Source organism: Corythoichthys intestinalis, chromosome 5 (assembly GCF_030265065.1).
Source record: "Corythoichthys intestinalis isolate RoL2023-P3 chromosome 5, ASM3026506v1, whole genome shotgun sequence".
NCBI classification, from domain to species: domain Eukaryota; kingdom Metazoa; phylum Chordata; class Actinopteri; order Syngnathiformes; family Syngnathidae; genus Corythoichthys; species Corythoichthys intestinalis.
This window is the reverse complement of record NC_080399.1, coordinates 55636214-55654590: the sequence shown is the minus strand read 5'-3', so window position 1 is coordinate 55654590 and position 18377 is coordinate 55636214. Positions and strand designations below refer to the sequence as shown.

Sequence of the window (18377 nt, the reverse complement as noted above, 5' to 3'; positions counted from 1 at the left end):
ACTTGAGTCTTTATCTTTATTTTTTATCTGATTGGTTTAACTTGACAAGTGATTACAAACTGCAAATGCCAACTTTTGAACTCGGTCATAGTGTGACATCCTACTATGCATGCAAGAACCTGCCTTTGTCACACTTCCTCAACGCCCACTAATATCGGGAGCACTGAGAAAATCTGGAGGTTGCTACTTCCTGGTTCTAAAACCTGCCCCATTAAGCATAAAATTAGCATTGTTCAAATGAAAAATATGAAAGACTGGTGGCCAAAAATGATACTGCAACCAGGATCAAAATATTGAAGCACAAAGCACCCCTTCGGGTTGTCAGATAGGCGCGTCGCAATGGAGAATCATGCTGCGTTATCCCACCAATGATGCACAGGGTTTTCCCATTGGCAGTGTATCAAATACTTGTTCTCCCCACTGTATTTCAATCAGTAAGGACGGAGGCTAACAAACTACACATTAACGTCATCATATGAACATATAGAGCTGGGCGGTAAACCGAAAATTTACCGTCACCGAAATTCTTCACGATGACCGACGTAATTTTGACCATGTCGGTAAATTCGGTAAATTAATAAAACAAGAAAATAGTCTTTTCATCCCACTTTGACTCTGTGTTGTTCGCCTATGTTCATTCCCCTTTAAGAAAGCAGTGAATGTACTCACGTAGGGAGTCACGTGATCATCAGGAAGCCAATCAAACAGAAGCCCGGCAAGCTAACGCTAGCAGCTAATGCTACAAGCAAAACGTGATGGAGTGTGGCTTAAGGGAGGTTCGCCAAACTTTCACCCGACATTTAATAGACTCTTGGTGGCATCCAGACGGGCTTTCACCTGCTGTACTCCCTTGTTCTCACAATTTCCGGAGATGGTGCTTTCATTGCTCTCTACTGGTAGCCAGGCCACAGGCTAACGCTAGCGCCTAACACTAGCGGCCGCTAGCGGCTAACGCTACAAATGAACGTGATGGAGTCGGATAGCGGCTCTAACCTTGTCGAAACGGCTGAATTTAATCAGTGGATTGGGCACGGACTGCATCTAGCAATTACTATGTCGCATTGTTTTGTATCTGACTGTGTGTGATTTCTCTGATAGCTTTTGTGATGGTAAAGCATTCAGCATTAAGCACAATCCAACGGTGAAACTTATAATATGACCGAGAAATGGCCCCAGCTATTTTTCTGTATGTGCTTAATTCTGTGTCATTATTGCTATCATAAAATCTTAAGTGTTTCATTTGCAGAAGATCAATATAGCTTTAATGTGTGTCCGTCTGTCTGTTTGGGGGTTCATGTATGCCTGCATTTATTAAAAAATGCACTTGGGGGGGGGGTGGGGGGGCTGAAACCATAAAGTAAACACTTGTATTGAATAATTATGTCACAGCAGCCATTAACAATAAATTGTCTTTTTGAAGCGTACTGTTCAAGCTGCAAGTCATTTGTGTTACAATGACATGTTTGCACAGGCATATTGATTTTGACAATGTAGATTTTTCTAGCCAAACACGCTGTTATAAATCCTCATACTTGAATTCTTATTGTTTACAATACATTTTTATAAACCTAATGTCTAGACTGCATGTACAATTGTCAAATATATCAAATTGAATGCTGGTAACTAAATCAACAAGAAACTGTTCATCTGTATTTCATGCATTGATTCAGATTTTCAAATTATACAACAGTCCGCTTGGGCGACTTTATCGTCATTTATCGTTATCGAGGTAAATCTGCTCCATTTATCGTGATACGTATTTAAGGCCATATCGCCCACCCCTATGAACATATAGCATGCGAAGTTGACAAGCCTATGTAGTACATTACATACCAAAAATTCAATGGGTACATGATGCTACAGTCTTCAAACGTAAGAGTTTCAAATTGCACCGGGGTTAGGTTGGTGCAAAAATAAAACTATTTTTGGAGGGGTAGGTTAATACAAGCTCCACGTTTTTTTTTTTTGCCACGACATGTCACTTAATGGTGGTTATGGTATAACATACTTTCATGCACCGATCCACATTTTTTCCCCACTTCCAATCCAATCCCTGAATCAGGATATCTCTGCAGATACCGATCCAATTTTGAGATCAGATATTTTTTTTGTTGTAGTATTTTTTTTATTATTATTCAGGCTGTGCTACTTTAGCAATTTACTCGCCTACTACCCCCCCCCCCCCCAAAAAACCCCAACATATGCAAATATACAATTTACAACAATGGGTTATTCTGTTGTTGTGTTTCAAGAATACCCTTCAAATCTCTCCATACAGCATTTGCGCAAAATGGCAAACCCGAGGACTCTTACAACTTCTCCGTGTCAAAATGTGATTCATTGCATGCTTCTGATGGCTTTCAGTTTTTTGACGGTGGCTTTTATTTAATAATGCATGCTTCTGATGGCTTTCAGTTTTTTGACGGTGGCTTTTATTTAATAATGCATGCTTTTATTTTGGCACAAAATTTATAGGGCAGGAAGTGCTTTAAACTTACTCATGTAGAATGCACTTACACGCATGCACACATACACTGGTGAAAGAATGGTTCACTTTGCCAGTCTTTGCGTTTCATTAGGATAAAAGACAAAAAGTTTAAATCATACTTACTTGGGTGGCAGAATTAAAGGTGACTGTGGTGTGAGTTTATCATCTTTCTTCTCGCGCATGTCTCGAGGAGGCCGCATCTTCGGCCTTTCCTTCTCATCTCGCTTTATCCTGTCCCTTTCCCACTCCTCTTTCCGCCTCATTCGTTCTTTCTCCCGCTCTCTCTCTCGCTCCCGTTCCCTCTGCCGACGCTCCCTCTCGCGGTGATCTCTCTCACGTTCCCGATCTCTGTGCCTCTCCCGAGGGTCCCGTTCCCTTTCACGCTCCTGGAATTGAAACAAAATCATTCAAATAAATAGTGTATTATGCTTTATATTTTTAAAAACAATTTAAGTAAGACTGGGTGATCTGGGGGAAAAAAAAAAGATCACAATTTTTTTTTTTCATATCGTCTAATCTCTCTGAAACCATTTGTTGTTGGCATTTTTTTTTTTAAATTATTTTTTTTATTTATTTAAGACATTTTAAGACTTTTCAAGGACCCCAGCTTGTCAAGAATCTGCATTAGACAAGGTATCAAGAGTCAAGAATCTGCATTGGACAAGATGATGATGCTGGAACTTTTGTTTGGTGCTGTTCCAGTGAGATTTACAAAGATGACTGCCTTAAGAGGACATCAAAATTCCCTCAGTCCTTGATGAGGGAATGGGGCTGCATGTCAGGCAAAGGCACTGAGGAGATGGCTGTGGTTAAATCTTCAATAAATGCACAAGTTTACATTGAAATTTTAGACAGCTTTCTTATCCCTTTAATTGAAAATATGTTTGTCATCTTCCAAGATGACAATGCATCATGGCACAGAGCTAAAACTGTTCAAGCATTCCTTGGAGAAAGACTCTTCCAGTCAATGTCATGGCCTGCAAATAGCCCAGATCTCAACCCTATTGATAACCTGTGGTGGAAATTGAAAAAAAAAAAAAAAGGTCTACAGCAAGGCTCCGACCTGCAAGGATGATCTGGCAACTGCAATCAAAGAGAGTTGGCACCAAATTGATGAAGAATACTCATCAAGTCCATGCCTCAGAGACTGCAAGCTGTCATAAAAGCCAGAGGTGGTGCTACTAAATACTAGAGCTGTGTTTTGATTGTTATTTATTTGTTTGTTTCTCATGATTCCATACCCCCCCCCCCCCCCCGAATGGAGTGATTCCATATATATTTCCCTACATGTTGTTCTACATGATAAAATGTCTGAGTGAGGTCTCGTCCGAGACTGGCGATTCCATACTTTTTCATACTTCTTGCTACGGGTATAATTCCAGCTCTTTTCAAACCTTTAAAACACGACAGTAAAATCCAAGCATTTTTAAGGATTTCAAGAACCTGTACGAACCCTGAACCCTGCATGAAACCATTAACATTGGTATCTTTCGATGGACTGTTCAAAATTTGCCAAAGTAGTCAGTTTCCATCAGCATCGTGTTATGACCGATATTTTTATGGACTGATCACAGAGACAGACCTCATTTTTTTCCCAATCTTGATTTGAAAATTGCAAAGCTTAATTCTATAATCTTATAAAGTCACCCTGGGGCTGACTGCAGTCCTGCTTGGATAAATGCCTTTTTTTTTTTTGCCAAATCCATTTTAGACCTTTCAGCTTTTTAACACACTTTAGTGCGGATACCATTCCCTTTCTCTACCAAATCTAGCTAGCACTCTGCCCATTGATGGCTACAGAATTCCAATCCATTTGAACTAGGAGGACTAGTTCCCATGTTCAAAGATTATTGTCAATGCCCGCCAATGATTTTAGTGTTAAGCAGTGTTGGGAGTAACGCAGTTATAAATAACGCCGTTACGTAACGGCGTTATTTTTTCAGTAACGGGGTAATCTAACTAATTACTTTTTCCGCCGTTACAACGCCGTTACGTTACTGACGGTCAAAAGCGGTGCGTTACTTACTCTGAATAAATTGAAGAAACTACCAGCCGTGTCGAGTCGACTCTCTGCTCTGTTGATTTGTCATCCAAGACCTGGGGTGCGTTCAGGTTCGAGAATAGCGCACGTACTTCTGACTTCAAGCTGTTTGTCCCTGCTCATTCAATTAGACAATGCTTTCCAAAGTTTGGTAACGTTTCTGTGTTTGCTACACCTGATGCTAGCCTCGTTCCCATCTCCCACTGTCAGCCAGCAATAATTCTGCTTCCATCTTAAGGACGGCAGACGCTTTGAAGGTGACGTGAATTGTCGGGAAACGAGCCTACCTGAATGGAGCCCCTCGAGAGATGCGATGGAAGTGATTGTGATTGGCTGAGGGTTAGAGTCATGTGTCGTGGTAAGCCAATCAGAGCCGGTGAATTCACAAGCAAACCGGAACAGCGCGCGCCGTGTGCGGCAAACACACACACGCAAAATAGATGCACAGGGTCGGGATGGCAGAGCATTCAGAAGAAAAACTGTCCTTTAAGAGGTGGAGATATAGACACTATTTCAAGTTTGTCGAAATTAAAGGAAAGAACCTGCATGTAATGTGTAATTTATGTCCCGGGGCAAAGCTTTTGTCGACATCTGTGGTAAGCAATTCAAATCTGCTGAAGCACCTAACAAATTAACTACCTGTCTGTTCTTCTCTATTCCACTGACTCGAATACTGCTCAGAAAATTTCAAATTCTCTGACATACAACAAGTTCTTTTTAAAGTAACGGAAATAGTTACTTTCCCTGGTAACTAGTTACTTTTACTATAGAGTAATTCAGTTACTAACTCCGTTACTTTTTGGAAGAAGTAGTGAGTAATGTAACTAATTCCTTTTTTAAAGTAACGTGCCCAACACTGGTGTTAAGTGGTACTTTGCAAAATAAAAATAAAAATGGAATCAAGCACTGAGTTAAAAAAAAATCTAATGCACAATGGAGTAGTTGAACAGCCTGTATAAATCATTGTAAAAATGAAGGACACTTACATTATAGTGATAAGGAAGAGGAGCTTCTATATGCTGTACTCGGAAGTTTTCATACTGCCCACCTCGCCACAGTGCCTCCATTCCATACTCATAGTATGGATCAGCATATTGATCACTGAAAACACATTACAGAAATTTAATGGAATCAAAAATATTGGTATACATTTAAAGGTTTTCCAATTACCCCTGAAACCTTTGTTGTGTTATGCACATGGAAAATATTAATAAAAGTTCCCGGTTAAGAATCGATTGTACCTACCCATATATTGGCTCTCTCGTGTCCATTTCACTGAAAGACAAAATCCAATGTTAAAAGGAAACATTCTTAAGTTTTAAAAATAAAAAAAGTACCTGTAGAGAAAAAAGCTCCATTATTGGTGCAACTTGGGTATTTCAGAGTAGTATGTGTTATTTAATTATTAATTTCAATTGCACAATCCAGTGAACTCGGTGAACCCATGACTACTCTTAATAGTAATGGAGGACATCTTTTGCATTTTTCTTGTTAATAACAAAACAAAACAAAAGTTCTATTCGTGTAGTATCGAAAATGCAATTGAATATATATTTTTTGAGCAACATTAGTCAAATTATTTTTAAAATGTTTTCTTCTGTGCCAATTTTTCTAACATTCAATGCCTGTACAACATCTTTCAATGTAATGAACTTCAAATCCACAACATAACTTCTTTTTGAGTGTCTGCCAACGAAAATTTGGCATCTTTACCAATAAAGCATCTTGTCTGCCATGAGTCTAACGTTTTGGTCAAGTGAAGTCACCGTTTGGATGACTTCAGTCAACATCTTTATTCATCTAATTGAACATCTAAATTAGCTACATGTAAGGAATTCATTTCAAACGATGACTCAATGGAGCAAATGCAGTTATAGTATATCGTACTCTCTGATAATGCGGTAGCGGTCCCTGAAAAACTCGTTCTCTTTGTCAAATTCTCGTTCATCTTCTCCAATTGTCACATTGAAACGTTTCTCCTCGAAGTCTGGCTCCTGTTCCTTTCGAATGGTGGCCTTTTTCAACATCTAAAGGACACAAAAAATAACAAATAGTTTAAAAAATATACATTAGTATGAAAAGGTTTGGGCACCCCTGGCAATTTCCATTATTTTCATTCATTCATCACTGGGTATTTGGATCAGCAATATGCATCAAAACCAAATTACACAGGGGCAAAGATTTTGGCACCCCAATAGAAAAGAAGGACCGATATTCAGCAGATTTTCCTTTTGCCAGAATAACAACTTCAAGACACCACTTATGACTTTTGGTATGTGGATAGAGTTATGGACAATTTCTCAGTAGAAAATATCCTCGGTTCAGATAGGTTCGATATAAAATAGTTTTGAACTCATTTTTCCCTCGAAGTGATATATTTCTCAGTTTAAACATTTATTCTTTCATTTATGTTCTATTTTTGATAAAATATTGAAATGTGTTACATCTACATCATTGCATTCAGTCGTAATTCGCAATTTGTATAGTGACTTTTGTTCTGTCATGCATCATTCTTTGAGGTTCAAGGCTTGATGAGCTCTGATGGCAGTTTTGGTTTCCCATTATTCAGTGCTAATGAAGTACATTCATTTAAATCAACAAAATGACAAGGGTGCCCAAACTTGTCTTCTCATTCGTTTAATTTCTTTTGCCCCCGCTAATGACAAAAATGAAATTCTGATATTTAATATGCAAACCAGCAAAATGAGTAAGACAGAAAGATCGTTGGAATGATACTTTGCAAATTAGTTGACTAATCTCAATAAATACATTGAGGAGCAAAATTTTTTGCACCCCTTGGGATTTTGCAATTTCACCCACTTAGAAAATAGGTAGAGGCCTGAAATTTGAATCATATACCCCTTTCCCACTGGCCATAAAACCCGTGTCAACCCGCTAACAATCGGCTTTTGGTGGAAGTGGGAAAGATGCAGCGACCCGCTTCGACCCGTGTCAATCAACCCGCGTTAAAATCACTTTGGCTCTGATCGCCATGCAGTGTGAAAGCAAAACCCCTGGTCAACAGTCAACACCCTAATTTACGTGGTGACGTAGGCTAGTACGTGATGCGTCATAACAAAAACCATGTGCTCTAGCCCGGATCCACTATCGGGTTCAACATACAGCGAACAGTCGGTGTAGCGGCGTTAGCAATAGCCATAACAGATGAAACAAAGGCTCTTCTCCTCCTTCTGTGACGTACACGACTCCTTTCAATTTCAAGCCAAAATTCACGTCGCCTACGTTGCCTCAGCACAAGCAGAGTGTTGATCCTTTGCTGCATTTCGACCATTTTGAGGGCAGTAAAAAGCATGAAAACAGAGAACACAAACGGAAAGGAAGCTTCTATGTTGCTTTGCATTGTTTACTTCCTTGAACTGAATGAATTCGGTCGCACTTGTCGAAGCGCATCTTAGCGTGGTGACGTCACGAACCTTACGCACGGCTGAGGAGGGGTTGGGGGTGAGATGGGTGGGAAAAAAAAAAAAGACACGGCTTTTTTTTTTGTCAATGGGAAAGGTGCCAAATGCCAATTGCTAGCGGGTTGCATCGGCTTGGAAAAACGCGCGTTGACCCACTAGTTTCAGTGGGAAAGGGGTAATAGATGCATTTCCACTTATAGAGACATAATCTAAAAGAAACTCCGGAAATCACCTTGTATAATTTTTCAATAATTTATTCATAATTGACTGCGGTTCAAAAGTATATGTACCCCTGAGAAAATCAATGCTTATATTTAGTGTTTGAAATTACAGAGGTCAAACGCTTTGTGTAGTTTTTCACCAGGTTTTCACATATACAAACAGGGATTTCATTCACACAAATCTGTCAGGTTTCTGGGCTGCCGTTGAGAAACACAAAGTTTCAGCTCCATTCAAAGATTTTTTGTGGATTGAGGGCTGGAGACTGGCTAGGCAACTCCAGAACCTTTGATATGCTTTTTACGCTGCCACTCCTTGGTCAGCTTGGCTGTGTGCTTCGTATCATTGTCATGCTGGAAGATTCAGCCACGACTCATCTTCAAGTCTCTGACTGAGGGAAGGAGGTTGTGGCTCAAAATCTGACGATAAATTTCACCATTCATACTCTGCTTTATACAGTACAGTTGTCCTGTCCCCTTTGCCGAAAAGCAGCCCTAAAGCATGAGGTTTCCACCCCCATACTTCACAGTGGAGATGGTGTTCTTGGGATTGTACTCATTCCTCCACACATGACGAGTAAAGTTTTCACCAAAAAGTTCTACTTTGGTCTCATCTCACCACATGACTTTCTCCCATGACCTCTCTGCGTCATTCAGATAATCCCTGGCAAACTTCAGACGAGCCATCACATGTACTGGCTTTAACAGGGGAACATTCTGAGCAATACATGATTTTAAACTAGGGCTATCAAAATTATCGCTTTAACGGGCGTTAATTAATTTTTTAAATTAATCACGTTAAAATATTTGACGCAATTAACGCAGATGTCCCGCTCAGACAGATTTAAATGACTGTTCAGTGAAAAGCTCACTTGTTGTTATGGAGTTTTGCCGCCCTCTGCTGGCGCTTGGGTGAATGACCATCTCGCATATTGCCTCAAACAGATTATACAATGAGGCCGTTTATGGGCATTAAGAGTGAAGAGAATGCCACCGGCCGCTTGGGGGCAGCGCCGTTCCATACTCATGTTATTTCTTCAAAACGTGGGAGAATTAGTAGTTGTGAGACGTTTATGCTGTATTCACAATGCAACGCAAATTGCTATTTGTGCTCCACACATATTTCGGTAAGTTTTCTTTCTTTTAGTGGCAATTATGTGTCTCTTGTTGTATTTTGGGTAAGATATGTACAGATATATTTAATACAGTAAAGGCGAGTGGACACAGGCGTTCTTTGGACCGCGCCGTTTATTGGCAACTCCTTCACAACAAATCAAATACTTGCTCTCCTCAATGTAAGTATCGTTTAGTGAAAGCACAACAAAAATAATATTCCTATCTCTCAAAAAAAAAAAAAAAAAAAAAAAAAAAAAAAAAAAAAAATTCACAAAAAGAAAAGCACTTCAGTCTATAGTAATGAGGCCCTATTCTTAAACAACAATGCAAAATGAACTGGCATTCCATATCAAAATAGCTATGCAAAATACACGTAAAACTTTGGTCACTCTATTTTTATTATTATTATTTTTATTCTTATTATCATTATATTAACTCTACTTTTGATTGAAAATTTTACAAATTTTATTAAAACGAAAACATGAAGTGGGGTTTTAATATAAAATTACTATAACTTGTAACTATAACATTTATCGTTTAAGAACTACAAGTCTTTCTATCCGTGGATCACTTTAACAGAAAGAATGTTAATGCCATTTGTGGATTTATTGTTACAATAAACAAATACAGTACTTATGTACAGTATGTTGTATGTATATATCCGTCGTGTGTCTTATCTTTCCATTCCAACAATAATTTACATAAAAATATGGCATATTTTAGAGATGGTTTGAATTGCGATTAATTAATTTTTAAGCTGTAATTAACTCGATTAAAAATTTTAATCGTTTGACAGCCCTATTTTAAACTATTGCACCGCAGTGTTCTACTGACAGCCTTTGAAACTGCATCCTTCAGCTCTCTTCAGGTCATTAAGCAGCTCCTGCAGTGTAGTTCTAGGCTGAACCCTCACTTTTCTCATCATGAGTGATGCCCCACGAGGAGAGAATTTACATGGACCACCAATCCCCCCAATGAGAGGTAGATTATCAGTCATGTTAAGCCTTTTCCATTTTCTAAAAATTGCTGCAACTGTTGAATTGTTCTCACGAAGCTGCTTTTCAATTGTCCCATAGCCTTTTCCAGCTTTGTGAAGCTAAAAAAAAATTTCTCTGGTGTCTTTCGAAAGCTCTCTGCTCTTACCCATTGTAGCAGTTGGATTATGACTTACTGCGGGGTGCACAGGTGACAATAATGAGCTCAAACGGGTGGTGGGTGAGTGGTTACTTATAGGGTATAGGTGGACTTTTTTAAGGTAGACTGACAACTCTTTGAGTGTCATAATCATTACTGATTCTCAAGGGTAGAAATACTTATGAACCCCAGTAAATTCCAAATTAACTAAATTCCAAATTAATTATTAAAAACAAAAATAAATCATACAATGTAATTTCTGGATATTTTTTAGATTATATCTATGAGTGGAAATGGATTTATGATTGAAATTTCAGACTTTACCTATTTTCTAAGTGGGTGAACTTGCAAAATCACAAGGGGGGCAAATAATTCTGCTCCTCATTGCAAATAAAAGAATTAAAAAAACTAAAAAATTTGTCGACTATTAAAAGGCTCATTTGTGGCAGCCCTGAACTTCAGTAGTTTTCCAGTTTTGACACATGATGAAGTTACCTCTTTGGCATGCCTGAGGCCTCTCTCCCACGCACTTTCTGAAGGAGATTCTACAGGCGGTGGCGGAGGAGGGAGCTCCTCTATTGCAGGTGTAGCCTATTGGAAAAAAAATTGTTACACACATACGTATGTGTTATAAACCAAATGCGAGTAGTGATGTTAGAAAAAAAAAGACAATAAAAGGAAGAAAGAGTGCCACCCACACTCGTGAATCAATTCGTTTGCTAACTGCATGCATCGTCAGCTTGTACACAAAATATTCAGTGCATGACTCAACTTGGGTAAATATGGACGACGCCAACCAAAATAAAACACAAACACTGTTGAAAAATATTTTCTGTATTTAAAGGTAACACAAGGCCATCCATTTAAATCTTGAAGGACCATGTTACCGCATGTAAAGGTTCCAAGGTAGGCATACTAGAGACAAGGCAGTTTCAAACTAGCGGTAGCCTAGTGTTAAGGGTTCCGACGAAACCTTGATAAATGTTTTTTTTTTTTTTTTTTTTTTAAAGTTTTGACACTCGAAAAATGAATCTCATACCTTTCCTTGCTAAGCTAAATAGTATCTCGATGTGCGTTTGTGTGGAAATGTACAGGGGTTGGACAAAATAATGGAAACACCTTGCGGCAATTACAGCCTCAATTCCCAGAGGAATTGATTCATACTAGAGACGATGGTGGTGGAAATCAATGTCTTAATTTAATCTAAAACTGACCCTAAATGCTCAATAATGTTGAGGTCTGTGGATTGATGCCGGCCATACCTTCACTAGAATGTTCCTCATGCCATTCTCAGGCATGAAAATGGGGCAGGGGTAAAAAGGTGAGAAGGGTGTGGAGGAAATATGTTCCAGTACACTGTACACCCCAACAAAATATTGAGCTCTGTCGACCCACACTGTGTTTCAGCAGGGCCGTGCAGAGACCGGTGGAGGGGCGGGTGCTCGTAGATCAAAAGGGCACATGAACAAGTATTTAATACACCTTAAAACAGGGGTGGGCAATTAATTCCACAAAGGGCTGCAGTGGGCCAACAGTCATCATGAGGACAGCCTTTCACCAATCTGGTTTCTTACAAGTGCAATCAGTTGATTGCAGTAAGGTGCTCCTTGTTTCCACTGAAACCTCATTGGTTATACTGTGTGTGCTGAATCAGTTGGAACAAAGACCAGGACCCACTGCGGCCCTCGAGGACCAGTTTGCCCACCCCTGCCTTAAAACAACATAACTTCAATTTTAACCAGCTTTAGATAATAATTGGCTGCGACTGTGACATACTTTAATTGGGAGGGGGCAACAGTGAATAGAAATCAAAACTGTCATCAACACTTTCTGGCTGTGACTCAGTCAGTCTGCCTCTTTTCTTCCTTCAACCTCTGCATCAAAACTTCCTTCCTCAACTTGTTCATCTGAGAACAAACCACATCAGATGGTCACCGAGCCACCAACAGCACAGTTTTCTTAAAACTATTACTTCATTATTATCCATACTTAACAACTCTAGCACCTAATGATTAATAAAGCAATGACATAAAATCTTACAGAAAAATAACATTATAATTGTGTTTATAATTGTATTTAATACCCGACTATCCTTGCAAACTTGTTCTTGCCAGGTCTGCTATTCACCCAGCTGATGAGGTATCCACTGCCTTTAGCAGCCTCATCTAACTCCTTTTTTTATCCCTCAATCTCCCTTCCCTACGAGGCATGTCTATGTAATGAAATATAAATATTTAAAAAAAAAAAAAAAAAAAAAAAAAACAGACTCCCCGGTGGCTTTTAGTTTTAAAGCTTTCTTAATTTCTTTCTCTCTCAATAACGATGGAGGTAGATTTGTGTTTTTATTATTCAATCAAAAAACAAAGTTACTTCTATCAAAAACAAAGTTGCTTCAATCAAAATACAGTATATACTTTTAATCCCCAAAAAGTCACTTCAATAAATAATTTGTTTTTGATTGCAAAAATAAATTTGAGACAAAAAAAGCATTTGAAATCTATTTTTCTTGATTGAAACAAATTTTTCCATTGAAGTAATGTTGTTTTGCGTTTGGGCCACATTTTGGCTAGGACATTTGTGTCTTTATTATTCAATCAAATAAGTTGCTTCAAACAAAAAAATATATATAAAAAGAAAAACTTGTGCACATGTGTCAATCACCGTTTACCAAAGCCTGAGAGGGTTTGAGTAGACTCACTATGAAACATTTAATAAAGCCAAGCATTTTCTTAGTGGGGCAGTAACATGTTTAAAACTTATCATAATTCTTACATTTTGAAGTGCTTGAAAACCATTTATAAATGATACTTTGGTGAAAAAAGTGAAAAAAAACATGTCATATATATATATATCTTTTTTCCAATGTAAAACCTTAATAAATGCATTGAACACGCACAAAATAATGGGGGGGGGGGGGGGGGGGGCGCTACTTCGCGGTTTTCACTTATTGCGGCGGGTTCTGGTCCCCATTAACCGCGAAAAACGAGGGATCCCTGTATTTCTGAAAAGCTTAAGCAGGACTCATTCCCACCACTCGTCGGGCCGGTGTTGTGCCGACACCGGCCGTCAGCTCAAATCCCAGCCGAAAATAACGCGTCTCCGGCGGACGACGGGAGCGATGTGAGGCGCCCCCTCCATCCGAGAGCATGCCGCTTAATTTGACTCTACAGTGTGTTTCTTCGTTTATATTACCGCTAAATACACATGCTTGACGCCGATTTAACGGGAGCTATTGTTTTTTTCATGGGAGATTTGGCTAGCTCTGGCAGTGTTCAACGCAAGTTGCAACGAATGGCAGCAACTTTTTTATATCGCAAAATGTGAAAACGATTGAAACCATTACTCACCAAATTCAATCTGCTGGCAAATACAGGCAAGTGTGTATGCTGCGCTCTGGTCTGCCCCGGTGTGGATAAGGCCTGCTTTTTGTTTTCGCAGCTTTGCAATGCAACCAAAGGCTCTCCGAGCACTCCATGTACAGAAAGGAGTGCGCGCGTTTGGAATAATGGAACGCAGCTTGGGCCGATGATTGGTTTTCGTTTTTTCGTTTCGTTTTTTAAAGAACCGATTTCTTAAGTGCTCAGTTTACGTACTAAGTTAATCACATGATGATAATAATAATAATAATTAAATAAAACCTCCCGACCCCCCCCCCTCCTCCCAAAAAGAATTTCTCCTCGGATCTACGCAATTCACGTAGGTCGCCCTTTTTGACTTCAAAACGGCGAATTTCGCCGAAAGGTGAGAGATTTCCATGCCTGCATTCTTTAACAATTATGCTCAATGATTATGATAACAAAACGTTAGGGTTTTTCATTATTTTGTCCAACCCCTGTATTTCCTGAACATCAAAAACTATCACTTTATCACCAAGACTACTAAAACTCTTTACACGGCTATAATAATACCCCTACTCCTTGAAACAGGAAAAGTTGATGTTTTCTTGTGCAACAATGAAAAACAAACGCATTGGTGCTTGGTACAAGATAAATATGTGTGCCGCTTTTTACTTCCTGACAGGGTCTAAGTCAGGCCACGTGGCTCCTTCCGTTTTGCACTTGCCGTGGACCGCTCTCCACACTGGGCTGACGCTAGTGTGAAAAGGCTATTTAGGGTGCTTTTACACTAGACCAAAAGGACCAGGGTCCAGTTGGAGAGCTACTGGCAGCAACACTTGCAAATCAGTTGTTGAAAAGGCTCAACATTCACACTGCGCCACCCGAACTTTCCGAGTAGCATCACTTGGACGAAAGGCGCACTCATTGATTGCACAAATAGAAGCGGAAATACATCCCTCCTGGGAGGGGAGAGAGCGTCACAGCGTGGTGCTGTGACACTGCACGTAATGTCGCATAGCATCGCAAGTCGCTGTTCGGTCAGCGGTGGGGTCATTCCCTCCTGACTCAATGCCGAGCGAACATAAAAACTGCATAGGATAAAATTAAACCACGAAAGGGAACCGCGTGGTAACACAAGTCACACATGCGCGGAATCGCTCTCCCTTTCGTGACATTTTGGACTGTCAAATTGTCGCAACTTCCAGGAGAAGGAGACTCAACAAAACAGCCGCCATAAGAGGCTCTGCCTTTCTAAGCCATTGTCACTCTTGCATGGTAAGTTCAGCAACAGCATGCAAAACACAACCGCCAGAGTAGAACCCGATTCTGTGTATCAAATGTTTAGCGCAGCACAACAACATTTGGTCATGGCCAATTGTCTGTCATCTTGCCATTGTTGATTTTGAATAGCGTGCGCGCTGTACTTCCGCTTCCAAGGATGCCTCTCGTGTCCCGTCACAGCCTGGAGCATTGCAGTTCCACACTGTGATGATGAACATAGAGTAGAAAAAGCGGACCCTGCTCCTGTTGCATTCACAAGCGGACCGAGACCCACGATTTTTGAGCAGACCAGAGTTTTTACAGAATTTACAGAATAAAGCAGCCCATCTGGGAAAAAGAACTCTGGTCTGTTTAAAACTGACGAAACTGGTAGTGTGAAAGTGTCCTAAGTAGAGGCGTGCAAAATTTCCGATTCTTAGATTATTCGCGATTCGGCCGTGGAAGATTCGAGAACGATTCACAAATATCCAAATTCCGATTATTGAATTATACCAGGTAAAGCGGAAGTAAAACACAGTCAACGCGGTCTTTGGGAAGCAATAAGGAACGGACCGAGAGTAAATATCATGTTCAACTCATGCCGCTAGATAAAAAAAAAAAAACAATCATACCTGACTGCGGCTGACAGCCGCTACAAAGAATGCCCAGTTGCTAGTTGCGACAAACATACGGCTACAGTAGATATCATATATATGTAGAACTAGATGTAAAATGACAGACGACGTCAGTATTAGACCATGTATTATTGAACAAAGATGTGAAATGACAGACTTTCCGACGTAAGTAAACAGCCGCCATCTTAAAGCAGTACACCTCTCAAGAAGGCTCTGTTGTAGCGAACCTAATTAACTTTTTATCTAAAATATTCCTAAATCGGCAGAATCTTGTCTTGAATCTATCTTTAAATGATGAAATAGTGTTAAAACTTTGACAAAAGTAGACAGAAGGGAAATTATGGAATAACGGGTGCAATTTTAACAACTGTAACAGTTGATTCACAACATTAATTTAATTGAATGTAGTTTAAAGCTGCTGATACAGAATGGGGACTGGAGTTTATTTACTGTTATTTTTGTATATTTGTTTACTGTTATATGTTAACTTGATACTGAAATAGTAGTTTGGTTTAGCCTGAGAGGATTTTTAAACAATTTTGGAACTAATGTACAAAACATTAAAAAGAGGAGGGGGGGTGCATCAATAATCGTTTTATAATCGAATCGGAGCCTCTGAATCGTAATCGAATCGTTAGGTGCCCAAAGATTCTCTAGCTCTAGTCCTAAGTACCTGAAAATAAGTGCCACCATAAAGCAGTTGAACAGAAGAATTTAAAAATGCCATGCAAAATTAAAAAATAATTCTAAAAGAACTAAAGTAATATCACGAAAGATATGGCTCATGAAACTGAAAATACACTGGGCAATGGTGAAAATATTTTTCAATACTTTTTCAATCAGCACTCACTCGGAGGAGTTTATGGCCCAAAAAGTATCTGTCCGATACTTGATGCCATCAGTTTAAGGCTAGCTGAGGATGGTTTAACAGATTTAAGATTTAAAGAGGATTGATAGCCACAGTGTGCTACAACAAAGCTGCTACTGCTACCGCTGACAGCCCTGAGTGATGAAATAGTCCACTCTCAGGATTTTTAGACGGATTTCACAGAGGTCGAGGTAAAGTGGATTTGTTTTCTTTTTTAAATTTAGACGTTTTATTTTTAAGCGTTTGGTTGTTGGAGCCTGCCTCAGAGAACAGGAGTGAGACTTGTGGTGTGTGGCTCCCTCTAAAGGCCGCTACATGCCAAGAAATCACTACTAGTGTTGTTAATTTGTTTAACAACTATAATTTTGATCAAACTATGTTTCTGTGCAACATCTCTCAATGTAAATACCCCATGTAAAGACTTGAGCACCTGTGGTTTATAGTCTGGCGTGGCATATATGGATTTTATTTCTTAAATTTTGTGAAATTTGGGCTGTGCAGCCCATAAATCTAGGGCTGCAGCTATCGAAAATTTTAGTAATCGACTGAAAATTCTATCGATTAATCGAGTAATCGGATAAAACATATATTTTTAGGTGAGGAGAAATTATAAATATACATGAGAAAACAAGAATTTCATCTAATATTGAACCATTTTCAGTCAATCAATGTCTTTATTTTTTATGTACATTGTTGAAAACAGCCAAAAATTGCATCTCAGATGTAACTAGGATATAAGAAAAAGACTAATTCACTACTTTCACTCAAAAAACTTTTCGATCTTATTAAAAAAAAAAAAAAAAAAAAAATATATACATACATACTCACCGGCCACTTTATTAGGTACACCCAACTGCTCGTTAACATTTAATTTCTAATCAGCCAATCACATGGCGTCAACTCAGTGCATTTAGGCATGTAGACATGGTTTAAGACAACCTCCTGCAGTTCAAACTGAGCATCAGTAAGGGGAAGAAAGGTGATTTGAGTGACTTTGAACGTGGCATGGTTGTTGGTGCCAGAAGGGTGCCAGAAGGTCTGAGTATTTCAGAAACTGCTGATCTACTGGGATTTTCATGCACAACCATCTCTAGGGTTTACAGAGAATGGTCCGAAAAATAATAAATATCCAGTGAGCGGCAGTTCTGCGGGCGGAAATGCCTTGTTGATGCCAGAGGTCAGAGGAGAATGGCCAGACTGGTTCGAGCCGATAGAAAGGCAACAGTGACTCAAATAACCACCCGTTACAACCAAGGTAGGCAGAAGAGCATCTCTGAACGCACAGTATGTCGAACTTTGAGGCAGATGCGCTACAGCAGCAGAAGACCACGCCGGGTGCCACTTCTTTCAGCTAAGAACAGGAAACTGAGGCTACAATTTGCACAAGCTCATCGAAATTGGACAATAGAAGATTGGAAAAACCTGGTCTGATGAGTCTCGATTTCTGCTGCGACATTCAGATGACAGGGTCAGAATTTGGCATCAAAAACACGAAAGCATGGATCCATCCTGCCTTGTATCAACGGTTCAGGCTGGTGGTGGTGGTGGTGCAATGGTGTGGGCAATATTTTCTTGGCACTCTTTGGGCCCCGTGGTACAAATTGAGCATCGTTGGAATGCCACAGCCTACCTGAGTATTGTTGCTGACCATCTCCATCCCTTTATGACCGCAATGTACCCAACTTCTGATGGCTACTTTCAGCAGCAAATGCGCCATGTCATAAAGCTGGAATCATCTCAGACTGGTTTCTTGAACATGACAATGAGTTCACTGTACTTAAATGGCCTACACAGTCACCAGATCTCAATCCAATACAGCATCTTTGGGATGTGGTGGAACGGGAGATTCGCATCAAC

The 18377-nt window shown here is 39.6% G+C and overlaps 1 protein-coding gene across 1 annotated transcript in view; it reads right to left on the bottom strand.

The window, feature by feature from the left end:
- zc3h18 (zinc finger CCCH-type containing 18) overlaps window positions 1-18377 on the bottom strand; it is a 59575-nt gene that overhangs the window by 28874 nt on the left and 12324 nt on the right. The window contains exons 5-9 of the mRNA XM_057835924.1: window positions 10915-11010; window positions 6417-6556; window positions 5775-5804; window positions 5516-5630; window positions 2612-2874 (exon numbers count right to left, since the gene is read on the bottom strand). Coding sequence (XP_057691907.1) covers window positions 2612-2874; window positions 5516-5630; window positions 5775-5804; window positions 6417-6556; window positions 10915-11010 — 644 coding nt within the window. The remainder of the gene's footprint in view (window positions 1-2611; window positions 2875-5515; window positions 5631-5774; window positions 5805-6416; window positions 6557-10914; window positions 11011-18377) is intronic.